Source organism: Nerophis ophidion, linkage group LG13 (assembly GCF_033978795.1).
Source record: "Nerophis ophidion isolate RoL-2023_Sa linkage group LG13, RoL_Noph_v1.0, whole genome shotgun sequence".
NCBI lineage: Eukaryota > Metazoa > Chordata > Actinopteri > Syngnathiformes > Syngnathidae > Nerophis > Nerophis ophidion.
Genome location: NC_084623.1, coordinates 21,877,490 through 21,891,457, shown reverse-complemented (window position 1 = coordinate 21,891,457; position 13,968 = coordinate 21,877,490). Strand labels below are relative to the sequence as shown.

Sequence of the window (13,968 nt, the reverse complement as noted above, 5' to 3'; positions counted from 1 at the left end):
ACCAGAACAAGGGAAAAAAGTAGCAGCTTATAGTCCGGAAATTACGGTATATCAATGATGAAATTTTAACATTACAACACATACCAATACGGCCTTTTTAGTTTACTAAGTTGCAATTTTAAATTTCCCGCAAAGCGTCCTGTTGAAAACGTCGCGGAATGATAATGTGTACACGTGACAACACAGACTGTTAGGAAATATTAGCGCTGCGCGCACACACTGCTAAAAGTCGTCTGCTTTAACCACATAATTACACAGTATTTTGGACATTTGTGTTGCTGGATCTTTTGCAATTTGTTCAATTAATAATGGAGAAGTCAAAGTAGAAAGATGGAGGTGGGAAGCTTTAGCCTTTAGCCACACAGACACACAGTGATTCCTTGTTTAAAATTCCTGGAGGTGAAACTTTACTATGGATCAGAGCGGTCAAGCGAACATGGATCCCGACCACTTGTCAACCAGCAGTTTTCGGTGAGAAAATTGTGACAAAAAGTCTTCACTTACCGGAGATCAGCTGAGCTTTTGCCGTCCGTACATCTGCCGTCGACTTCCATCAGACACTGGCCTCAAGACACCCGTGGATACACCCTTCCGACTATCAGGTACTTTTAAACTCACTAAAACACTAGCAACACAATAGAAAGATAAAGGATTTCCCAGAATTATCCTAGTAAATGTGTCTAAAAACATCTGAATCCATCCCAATGCAATCGCATTTTTTATTTTATTTTTTATTTTTTCTAGTCCGTCGCTATCAATATCCTCAAACACGAATCTTTCATCCTCGCTCAAATTAATGGGGAAATTTTCGTTTTCTCGGTCCGAATAGCTCTTTTTGTTGGAGGCTCATATTAAAAACAATGTGAGAATGTGAGGAGCCATCATTGGGTGACGTCATCGTCTACGTCTTCCGGTAAAGGCAGGGCTTTTCTGTTAGCGACCAAAAGTTGCGAACTTTATCGTGGATGTTCTCTACTAAATCTTTTCAGCAAAAATATGGCAATATCGCGAAATGATCATGCATGACACATAGAATGGACCTGCTATCCCCGTTTAAATAAGAAAATCTCATTTCAGTAGGCCTTTAATGTTAGAGAAAGTGTAATTGGTTTATTACATCCTTTGACTCCTTGACTATATTCAAAGTGTTTTAGTGTGTTTGGCAGCCCGCCACAAATGCATTTGGACAGTTACAAATAGATTTGGCACTGCCTGTTTGCCCTTGCTCATTACAACAGTCTTTTTACGAAACCTATAACTTAAAACCAGTGAAGTTGTCACGTTGTGTAAATCGTAAATAAAAACAGAATACAATGATTTGCAAATCCTTTTCAAACTATATTCAATTGAATTGACCTCAAAGACAAGATATTTAATGTTCAAACTGAGAAACTTAATTTTTTTTTGCAAATAATCATTAACTTAGAATTTAATGGCAGCAACACATCGCAAAAAAGTTTTACCACTGTGTTACATGGCCTTTCCTTTTAACAACACTCAGTAAACGTTTGGGAACTGAGGAGACACATTTTTGAAGCCAATGCGGTCCATAGTCAAAAGGTCTGGACACCCCTGTTTTAAATATTGGTTTGTACTTAACCACTTTAAGATTTACTGTATTTCCTTGAATTGCTGCAGGGCATATAGCAGGGGTCGGGAACCTTTTTGGTGGGGAGAGCCATGAAAATCAAATATTTTAAAATGGATTTCTGTGAGAGCCATATAATATTTGTTTAACACTAAATACAACTAAATGCCTGCATTTTTAAGTAAGACCAACATTTTTAGAGTACATTAAGTCTCTTATTCTTTTTAATAACATTGTTGTTCTGAAGCTAACCAATAATGAATAAAATACTTCTGAATTTGACTTTTTGAACTGGTGGGGTAGAAAACGGATGGATGGATTAAAATGCATGAGAAGGTTTTATATTTTCAATGTTGTTTTTAACACTTTAACACGTACAATGAATTGATTTACGTGGACCCCGACTTAAACAAGTTGAAAAACTTATTCGGGTGTTACCATTTAGTGGTCAATTGTACGGAATATGTACTGTACTGTGCAATCTACTAATAAAAGTTTCAATCAATCAATCAAAACTGTGATTACCAGTGGAATTATTCATTACTTATCGTGTTAAGCAATGTCAGCTAAGATTTATCTGAGAGCCAGATGCAGTCATCAAAAGAGCCACATCTGGCTCTAGAGCCATAGGTTCCCTACCCCTGGCATATAGTATGCACCTGCCTTGAATTACTGCTGGTTCAAACTCGCTTCGCAAAATAATTAGCGCATGCTTAGTATTACCGCCTGGTCAAACTCGTGACATCACGAGTGACACTTCGCCTGTCATCATTTTCAAAATGGAGGAGGCTGATTTCAATACCGGTAATTTGAAATTGGACAAAGGGAAGAAGATTAAGAGCTATTCAGTAGGATTTAAGGTCCCAGCATACATCACACTCAAATTTTTACTGCATGCCTTTGGTAAGTGCCGGAGTGAGAAGTGGTTTTAAAATAATTAGCGCATGCTTACTTTTACCGCATGCCTTTGGTAAGCGCAGGAGTGAGAAGAGGTTTTAAATTAATTACTGCCCCGGCGGCAATTCAAGGAAATACGGTATGTCAATGAAAAGTGCATACCAAATAAAGTCTATTATTATTATTTGTGGTGGGCGATGTGGCTTCCTTGAACCCACTATAAAAACACCTCTGTCTTATAGAACGATCACTCCCTTCTAAAAAAAAAAAAGAAGAAGCACAGTTTGTAGGTTCATTGTGAACAATTGAATAGCTGAGACAGCAATGTGTTTATGTAAGTTTAGGGGTATGTTGTTTGTTATCTGGGGAAGACGCTAATGTTTCTTGTTTTCATGTTAGCATTTGGGCTAGCGAACTGGCGCCAGTCTGTGATTTTATCAAAGCGTGTCTATCTATCAGGTTTTTTTTGATGATTTTAATTTAAAATTGGTGGTGACTTGTCCAGGGTGTACCCCACCTACCGCCTGAATGCAGCTGAGATAGGCTCCAGCGACCCCAAAAGGGACAAGTAGTAGAAAATGGATGGATGGAATTGGTTATCCTAACCGTTTTTACCACGGTTATCGTTAATACCATTTATCGTTACCTCCCTCCCACTATGTCCAAGTTCTATTAGCTGTGAAACAAGATGACACCCTTCATCAGTGTGATGTTCATGTTCTTCTCTACTCCACAGACTGAAGGAGCACTGAAGTCTGTGATTGCACTGCATCAACACAAGAGCACCCAAACACGTTGGACCTGCTGGAAGCAACTGACAGTATGCCACTTAACACGCTGAAGTTGTTGCAGTCTCCCAGAACAGCAGTTAATTTAATTTCTGTTCGGGGGATTCAATTTGTACACATTTTAAGTACAGAGAAGACCTGGATTACATTACAGTGTAAATTTGGGATTTTTACAACTTGATTTATTAGACCTTGCTATCTCTTATCAAAACAGAAATGGAATGTATTTAGGGAAAACATTGACAAATTTACTTTGGGATCATTTAGAATTAAATTAATTTACGTCTTTTGCTTTTCCTTAGTTGGATGTGAATATTTAATTTTACTGTAATGTTGAAGACATATAAACTATAAGCACTTAACTGGGCAACTGTTGAAAATAAGGGTTTCATGATCAAATATTGGTGTTGGGTATCGGCCCAATAGCAGTATTGACTTGTATCTAAAATCACTGACATAGGCAAGCTCCTGCAGCTCGTTTATTTGTGCAAAGCTGGACAGCCAGTTTATTTCTAAATGTCCTCCAATAAGCACAAAAGGTTGGACTTTTCTTGTATTTTAGTCAAGTCATTTACAAAAGGTAAACATGGTAAGCTTGAAGCTACAAAAGGGAAGGTGCATGCATCCACATGGCCTCATTCCTGGGTGGATCTCGTGTGAGAGGAAGGTGGGGCCACTGGGGGGTTAATAATTTTGCAATGCAGTCTGTTGAAAATAATGGAAAGCGTCACTCCACCTAGCAATTGACGCTGTAGTCAACGTTGGAACTGCCACAAAACACATTTTAAGATTTTTAACACTCTACTGTCGTCTGGCAACTAAAGTGGATAGGCCACTTCCCATTTTGTCACGTTTCGTGTGTCCGGTAAACCACGTCAAATGGGGACATATGAATGTCCTTCATACTGTACTAGGAGCTAGCAGTTACTCCACAGCTACATACACAATAGCACAAAAGGTAGACATACATAATAAGTGTCCTTAATTAAAGAATATTGAAGTCTAAAACAGCACATTTGTCACTATAAACAAATATAAAATAATTATAGTTGCATTACTTACACATACAAAGTCTCCAAGGCAGAAGCGTATTAGAAAGTAGCAAACATGTCTGTATTATTCAACTTACTGCACATGGGCTAAACTAATGACTTATTGTGGCCACGAGGTATCACCAAAAATTTAACAATTACCACTCCACTTCAACTTAAAGACAGCATAATTCAATTACAGACGGTTATTAATAAATAGGTTGATATTTCTTCCTACACACCTGCTCAAAATTTGTTTAACACTCCAAAATAATAAAAGTATGTATGATTCATGCTGATTCCAGATCAATGTCTGTATCAGACTATGAGGCTCCAATATCGGTATCATATTGGAAGTGAAAAAGTTGTATCGGACACCGCTTGTTGAAAGCTGTCAGTCACACTAATGGAACAAACTTTGCACCGTTTAAAAGTTAATAATTATGATGGATACTATAATCGTTCATCTAGCACTAAAACTTACTGAAGGAGCATCTTCAATTACTCTGTTTTACATCCATGATTGAAGTAGTAAGGCTTTACATTTTTGAGGGCACTGTATGACAGGTTTTTTGTAAGCACAATTAATTGTACATTGTACTTCCGTTAGATTGATTATGTAAAAATCAATTAAAACCAAGAATGAAAGGTGGGAGGGGTGACCGAAGGGAAAATTCCACTGACCAAAGGTCTTTTTTATTTTCTTTTGTGTTGGACTTCTCAGCCACTTGTGAATACCCTTTCTGCAACTAGAAAGAATGCACCCATTTAAATTGAGCGCCCATGGAGGACAACAATTTGTATTAACTGCCGTAGATTGAAAAATAATGTATTTCCCATTCTTTCTTAACCTCTGGCTAAAGTCACAAGTAAATGCGCAAGTGTTGGCTGTTTTTGCTTTTGTCAATACCCTCTTATGTCGACACGAGTCTGCCAATGATTGATTTTATTACTTTTTAGATCTTTTCTAAAGAACGGTGAGATCTGCCTCCAAAGGGACCGACACCACTCTGGTCAGGGAGAAATACATAAGCACAGTAGTACCTCAAGGTACGAGCAGATTAGTACTTCTAAAACTTGTTTTGCAATACCGCGTTTTGAAATGAGTTAAAATCCATTTTATCGATATTCAGCAGTTTTATGAAGTAATTTAGTAATAATGTATAGCATTTACCTTGAAAAGTTGACTTCTATGGTATCTCCTTTATCATATTTTTATGGATAAATGTCCTTCATTAACGTCCTTGGCTGGCGTTATTGACTCATTCTGCTTCAGTATGGTGCAGGCTAACAGTGCTACACTCCCAACTGCTTCACCACGTTAGCACGTTTTGGATGATTTCTTTCTTTACTTCAACCTAAATAACCTACTTTTGCACCTGCAAGCTAAAGCATACCATCTAGCCAAGAGACAACTCTTATCCCAATAAGCGGGGCCACTTGTATCTTGAGGTAGCTCTGTATGTAATGTGTTGACCAGATTTGAAGCACTCCGATAATATGCCTTAAAAATAGAGATTCATACTTTTTGTCTGTCTTTGCACAAATTGATGTGTATTTATATGATTACAAATGTGTGAATGCTGAAGATATACAATATATTACACATACAGTTCTTCTATTCTATTATACAAAATCCCACTCTGAATCTGAATGTTCTTATTTTCCTAACCTAAAAGCCCTTTGAACTTGAGAACTGCGATTACGTCCACGTTTCTCAAACCACAGCAGCACCGAAATCTTTCCGGCTATCTGCAGTATTTTGGCGTTCAGACAGCACAGGTGTCAAACTCAAGGCCCAGGTGCCAGACGTGGCCCGATACAAGATTTTGTAAATAATGTGAGTCAATAAAGTACATTATCTTTCCTTACTAAATGTATTTGTTCATTCTATTTTGACAGAAAAAAAATATTTATTCTGCTTAAAATTGCATACATTTTACACCTAAGTATTATCCAATACTGCAACAAATATTATATTATCATACTTTCCAAGCAATTTTTTTGTTAAAACAAAAAGTAATCCTTAAATTTCTGCTTGACTTATGATGATTTCAAAGCAAGTTATCCCCCAAATTGTAAAAAGGACAGAATGTTTTTATTGCTGTTTACTGTAAGTTAAAAAATTTTTTTACGGTGTTGGAAAAACGGTACCACAAATGTATTTTCCAGTAAAAAACTGGCAGTATCCAGAATTGAAAATAGTAGTACCGTTTTTCCATTTCTAGTAATATGTTGAAAAAACCAGTGACATTCGACAGTAAAATATTAGTTTTTTTTACGGTGTTGGACAAACGGTACCACAAATGTATTTTCTGGTAAAAAAAAAAAAACGGCAGTATCCAGAATTAAAAATAGTCGTACCATTTTTCCATTTTAGTAATATGTTGTAAAAACCAGTGACATTTTACAGTCAAATATTAGTTTTTTTACGGTGTTGGAAAAACGGTACCACAAATTAATTTTACGGTAAAAAACTGGAATTTAAAAAAAGTGGTACCATTTTTCCATTTCTAGTTATGTTGTAAAAACCACTGTACATTTTACAGTAAAATTCTGGCGACTAATCTGCCAGTTTTTTCCATTTCCTGTAATATGTTGTGAAATAAAACATCGTATAATTTACAGTAAAATTCTGCCAGTTTTTTTTTTTACAGTGTATGTAAAATATATGTATAATCATCAAATGCAAACTGTATTTAGTTATTATCCGCCATTACAAGCAGCCCTTAACGACAATGTGGCCACCAATGAGTTTGACATCCCTGCCCTAAACAGTAAGTCCACATTTCCTGCCCTTAAAATTCCCATAGAAATATATTGTTTCCTTTTTGCATTTCTTAACAAATTCCAACATGACAGGACCAAAACATTTTTCCATATCCAAAAAAACTTTTTCCTGTATTGCCACAATTTCCACACAGCATTTTAGTTCATCTTCAGCTCTTCAACATTCACACACCATTTCTACACATTTTCTATAGTTTGCTTTGAGATTTCTTTGAGATGTTTTATAATGTCTACCTAAAATCTGTTCTAATTTTTAAATCTGACTTTGTTTATTGTCGTTGGCCAATAAATACCTCAACAAACTAGAATGAATGAAGGAGTGACAGACTTTGTGACAAAGCGAGGCAGCACAAAAACAGGATTTATGTTCTGTTTTAGTCTTAGTCAGGGTGTAACCTTGAAGAACGCTTTTGAGTTGTGTCCGACGCAGATTATGCCCACCCAATTGGCGGGTCAGTCACACGGTGCATCAGGAAAGTATTCAAAAAGCTTCACTTTGTCCACAATTTCGCTTTTTGCAGCTTTTTCAGAAAGTTGCGGCAAAAGTTGCTATGTTTTAAGTTATTTTTTTTTCCAATTCAATTCAATGTGATTTTACGAACTTGTTATCAATGGTTTCAAGTGTTATTTGTAACCTTAACCTAAAAAATGACAGGATTTAAAAGAAGATAAAAAAAAAGAAAATCTGTATTGATGTTTTACTCGTTTTATACCACACACTTAAAAGTAGGCACTCGATGACAACAAACGCACATATAGCTCATGTCAAATTACAGTACTGTTTTATTTAATTCTAACAAAATATTATTATAGTAAATTACGATTATAGTAAGTGGTGGACCAAAGTCCACAAGTTGCAGACATTCTCCATATAGGTTTTACACTTGAAAAGTGTAAAAGTAAATATTCATTTATGTTCCAACACTTTAAAAGCATATGTGAACTGTTGAGAGCGATCTATAGCCGTAATTCTTCTTGGTAAAAACCATGAGATTATCATCACACTTCAACACCTCTAACATGTGAATGCTGCCTATTTGCAGAGTCAGCATTGTACATCAAAATATGTTCTCAATTGCCTCACACTGTATAAATACATGTAAACTAGGATGTCAGGACGCCGGTGTTTTGCTAAATGTTTATATACTACATTACCCAAGAGGCTTAGCATCGTAGACAGGAAACAGAAGTAAGTCTAGGGTACGCAGGACGACAATTGTGCCGCTTGATCGATAAAGAGTTGATATATTGTTACACGTTGTTGTTCCTGCCTTGTCTACACAAGAAATAAACATAAGTTGTGATTAGATGGTTAATGTGCAAGTTTGCTATTGGTAAAAATGACGGTGATTGGCCAAAATGTGTGGAAAGTTTTGTTTGCAGGGAAATATGAAAAACAAAGAATTCCGAAAAACTTATTGTTCACTGCCCTTGTTTGAAGCTAAAAACAGAGCTCAATTGTGTCCTGTTTGCACTGATCCAACTTAAACGTTTCCACAGCTTTTGCTTTTTTTTTTTGCATGGGTATCATTTGGAAAGGCACACACGACATGTGACACAGGTGCATGTCAGAGCACAAATCAAGCAGAGGTCAAATCAACTATCTATGGACCTTCACACAGAAACATTCCTTCTGCTTTTAAGAAAAAAAATGAGGAAAAAGTGAAGCTCTGAGAATACTTTCCGGAAGCACTGTACTGTACATGCCTTGCAAATGTGGTAAACAAAAAAAAACCTGACCAGACAAACCATGAAGGTTCATGGTTCATTCATGTTTTCTTCACTGCAGCTGGGATTGTAAATGTACCGTATTTTCCGGACTGTGAGCCGCATTTTCCCACACTTTAAACCCTTGGGATTATAAAACGTGTCTTTTTTTTCCACGAGTGGCCATAATGTTTTGTATTCAACAAATAGTTTTCATATTACACCGACAGAGACCCTGAAAAGGTGTGTTATTGTGTGTGCTATGGCGCCATTTGTTGGACGAGTTCACTCACTGCAGTTGCTGAGGGCTAAAAGTGTAATTCCTGTTTCGTGCCTTGAACCGGAAATATTCGTCCATAGCGTTTCAGCTCGAAAGGATTCGTCATTCATCACTCCAAGCAACGTTTGTAAGTTTTACAATATAACTAAAACAATTCATACTTACTAAACCGTCCCATTTGTGATATCTGTAGGAGAGTTTTCATGCATATTTGTACATGCTATTATAATTTAATTAAGCTAGCATTATTGTCATTAGCGAATATGCTAATGCATTTATACATTTCTGTTACTATTATTTATTTTCAATGGCATTCTTTTTATATTGTTTCAGTTTCAGAAATCGACCAAAACGTCACCGTGGAGTTATGGAGTCTGTTTAGCTGATTGGAGAGCTAGCTTCCGCAGCTAGTGGGTCCATGACAATGGCTTCAGTTTTGTTTGATCAGCCATTTTACTGCCGTGTAACGGACACCATTTGTAAACAGTTAAGGTATGTAAATAAATATTTACAAAATATTTTGGTATATATGTGCGGTTAATATATGTAAACAAATGTATTTCTTCAAAAATTTGGTGGGTGCGGCTTAAATACAGTACTAGTGTGTTCTATATCTCAAAAATACGGTATGTCAGAACTAAAGTTGTCAAATCACAATATCCTTCTAATGTTGTGGGTTGGAAGGCATCCTTCCGCCTTAAAGGAGAATAAGAAAAAATGATAGCATGTTTTCTCAGAATACAACCTAGTAGACGTAAGTCAAGGGGGAAAAAAAGAAGGGCCCTATAATTGAACCCTGTGGAACCCCACTTGACAAGAGGAGCAGAAGGGGATCTTGCAACAGTTTTCTACCTGGGTTTGCAAAAGTATGTCGGAATTAAACAATATTCCGGCAACCCCAGATGTGGGTTGGCAGTTTTAAGTGGCACAAGGTATAAATGTACAAAATACTTACCGTATTTTTTGGAGTATAAATCGCTCCGGATTATAAGTCGCACCTGCCAAAATGCATAATAAAGAAGGAAAAAAAACATATATAAGTCGCACTGTAGTATAAGTCGCATTTTTGGGGGAAATGTATTTGATAAAACCCAACACCAAGAATAGACATTTGAAAGGCAATTTAAAATAAATAAAGAATAGTGAACAAAAGCTTGAATAAGTGTATGTTATATGACGCATAAATAACCAAATGAGAACGTGCCTGGTATGTTAACGTAACATATTATGGTAAGAGTCATTCAAATAACTGTAACATATAGAACATGCGATATGTCAGTGGTTCTCAACCTTTTTTCAGTGATATACCTCCTGTGAACATTTTTTTAATTAAAGTACCCCCTAATCAGAGCAAAGCATTTTTGGTTGAAAAAAAGAGATGAAGTAAAATACAGCACTATGTCATCAGTTTCTGATTTATTAAATTGTATAACAGTGCAAAATATTGCTCATTTGTAGTGGTCTTTCTTGAACTATTTGGAAAAAAAGATATACAAATAACTAAAAACTTGTTGAAAAATAAACAAGTGATTCAATTATAAATAAAGATTTCTACACATAGAAGTAATCATCAACTTAAAGTTCCCTATTTAGGGATTGTAATAGAGATCCATCTGGATTCATGAACTTAATTCTAAACATTTCTTCAGAAAAAAAAGAAATCTTTAACATCAATATTTATGGAACATGTCCACAAAAATCTAGCTGTCAACACTGAATATTGCATTGTTGCATTTCTTTTCATAGTTTATGAACTTACATTCATATTTTGTTGAAATATTCACAAAATATATTCATACAAGATTTTTGAATTGTTGCTATTTTTAGAATATTTAAAAAAAAATCTCACGTACCCCTTGGCATACCTTCAAGTACCCCCAGGGGTACGCGTACCCCCATTTGAGAACCACAGCTATACGTCAACCAAACAATCTGTCACTCCTAATCGCTAAATCCGATGAAATATTATACGTCTAGTTTCTTACTTGAATGAGATAAATAATTATATTTGATATTTTACGATAATGTGTTAATAATTTCACACATAAATCGCTCCTGAGTATAAGTCGCACCCACGGCCAAATTATGAAAAAAAATGTGACTTATAGTCCAAAAAATACGGTACTTTATTTCCCACAGGATCTGTGTAAAACAGTACATGTGAGACAAAGGGGAATTCACCAAAGAGTTTTGATAGTCGATAACATTTTTGCAGAATAATTTGTATTCATCTCCATTTAAAATGGACATGTTAGCTGTAATATGAAACAAATGAAAAGAAGACAAAGATCGAAGTAAAGGTGTGTGTTGAAGACTGTAGCACTGAGACAATGTTTGTATTTACTTCATGTGTGTTAGGGGTTGGCCTTCTAGTAAAAATGTGTGCCTTGTTTGTATGTTTACAGACCTTTGATTTTACCAGAATAATAATAAAACATTCTCAATCTCGCTATTGGTTTTGTTCACTCTTTAACAAAAAGCTCACTAAACTTATACAAGAATTTGGGAGCTCTTTGTTTGCGGTTCGCTGCCAAGTCATTGAAGTCACGGCAAAAAGTGGACTTCAGTTTCAGCTGGAGGTGGCAGCTGTCATCCTTAGTGGCAAGGTCTTGGATACGAGAATCCCACTCAGTGACACACGCAGACTAGGATTCAAACACACTCTGTGTTTGTAGATTTACCTTTGTTGCAAGTCAAACAAGATGTGACGTCATTCATCGAATGCAAACATTTTTTATTCCAGTATCAAAACTTACATTGTCATTAATCCAAGTAGGAATGAACTCTGTTAATGACGCTACTAAAATTGTTGTAAGCAGTATAGGGATCTACAGTTGTGGTCAAAAGTTTACATACACTTGTAAAGAACATAATATCATGGCTGTCTTGAGTTTCCAATCATTTCTACAACTCCTATTTTTTTGTGATAGAGGGATTGAAGCACATACTTGTTGGTCACAAAAAAGATTCATGAAGTTTGGTTCTTTTATTAATTTATTATGGGTCTACTGAAAATGTGACCAAATCTGCTGGGTCAAAAGTATACATACAGCAATGTTAATATTTAGTTACATGTCCCTTGGAAAGTTTCACTGCAATAAGGTGCTTTTGGTAGCCATCCACAAGCTTCTGGCAAGCTTTTGGTTGAATTTTTGACCACTCCTCTTGACAAAATTGGTGCAGTTCAGCTAAATTTGTTGGTTTTCTTACATGAACTTGTTTCTTCAGCATTGTCCACAGGTTTAAGTCAGGACTTTGGTAAGGCCATTCTAAAACCTTAATTCTAGCCTGATTTAGCCATTCCTTTACCACTTTTGACTTGTGTTCGGGGTCATTGTCCTGTTGGAACACCCAACTGCGCCCAAGACGCAACCTTCGGGCTGATGATTTTAGGTTGTCCTGAAGAATTTGGAGGTAATTCTCATTTTTCATCGTCCCATTTAAAGCATCAGTTCCATTGGCAACAAAAGAGGAACAGAGAATAATACTACCACCATCATGCGTGACGGTAGGATTGGTGTTCCTGGCATTAAAGGCCTCACCTTTTCTCCTCCAAACATATTGCTGGGTATTGTCGCCAAACAGCTAGATTTTCGTTTCATTTGACCACAGAACTTTCCTTCAGAAGGTCTTATCTTCGTCCATGTAATGTCTTTTTGACCATAATTATAAGTACATTCCTCGGAAACTGAATGGGTCCCCAATTTCCTAATGTCACTGTATTCCAAATTGTAGTGTAGTCAGTAGTCTGTCAGTACATGTCCATACACTAAATTAGTCTGATTTCTCAAAAAGTTTGGCTCTAAATAAGCCTTCTATAACCTATGAAAACACCTTAATCCGATCATGTTTGGTTTTTGAAAAATCAGACTAACACACCTGGATTATGCGATTCAAAACCATATCTATCGAGGTGGTGTGCAGCCGGAGAGGACCCTTCATATTGCGCATGCGACAGTCTCAACGTGCGGTACATAACCCGAAAGCAGATGCCATACAATAAAAACTAAGCAACTACTGGAATTAAGAGGAAACTGTTTATTTGCTTCACAAATTAAAACAACTGAACATATTAAAGGTCTACTGAAACCCACTACTACCCACCACGCAGTCTGATAGTTTATATATCAATGATGAAATATTAACATTGCAACACATGCCAGTACGGCCGGTTTACTAAATTGCAATTTTAAATTTCCCGCGGAGTTTCTTGTTAAAAACGTCGCGGAATGATGACGCTTATGTTGATGCGTGTTTGTGACGTTATTGGTTGAGCGGACATTTTAGCCCAGCACCACTTACGGCTAAAAGTTGTCTCTTTTCATCGCATAATTAGACAGTAATTTGGACATCTGTGTTGCTGAATCTTTTGCAATTTGTTCAATTAATAATGGAGACTATAAAGAAGAATGCTGTTGGTGGAAAGCGGTGGATTGCAGCTGCCTTTAGCAACCGAAACACAGCCGGTGTTTCTTTGTTTGTTGTGAAGCTTTAACACAGAGCGGTCAAGCGAACATGTTTCTCTACCACATGTCAACCAATTGTGATATTAGGTCAGCTCTTAGCGGAGACTTCAGCGGATTATGCGACCTCCTGCAGCAGCTGTCAGAGGCAGGTGTGATCTTGGCTTCTCAGAGACAGTGGCGGTCACCGCAGCCCTCCAACTTTCAGGTATGACTTTATAATCTCACTAAAACACTTTTAACACAATAAGCAGATAAGGGATTTTCCCGAATTAATCCTAGTAAATGTGTCAAATAATATCTGAATCGCTCCCACCGCCGTCGCCGTTTTTTTTTCTCTAGTGCTTCACTCTAACTTTCCTCATCCAGGAATCTTTCATCCTCGCTCAAATTTATGGGGAAATCATCGCTTTCTCGGCCCGAA

At 36.6% G+C, this 13,968-nt stretch overlaps 1 protein-coding gene across 4 annotated transcripts in view; it reads left to right on the top strand.

The window, feature by feature from the left end:
* Positions 1–11,529, top strand: part of slc37a1 (solute carrier family 37 member 1) — an 82,580-nt gene extending 71,051 nt beyond the window's left edge. For all 4 annotated transcript variants that reach the window (XM_061918601.1, XM_061918599.1, XM_061918602.1 and 1 more), the window contains one exon: positions 3,222–11,529. In XM_061918601.1, the coding sequence (XP_061774585.1) occupies positions 3,222–3,237 (16 nt within the window). In that variant the 3' untranslated portion in view covers positions 3,238–11,529. The remainder of the gene's footprint in view (positions 1–3,221) is intronic.
* The last annotated feature ends 2,439 nt before the right edge of the window (positions 11,530–13,968 follow it).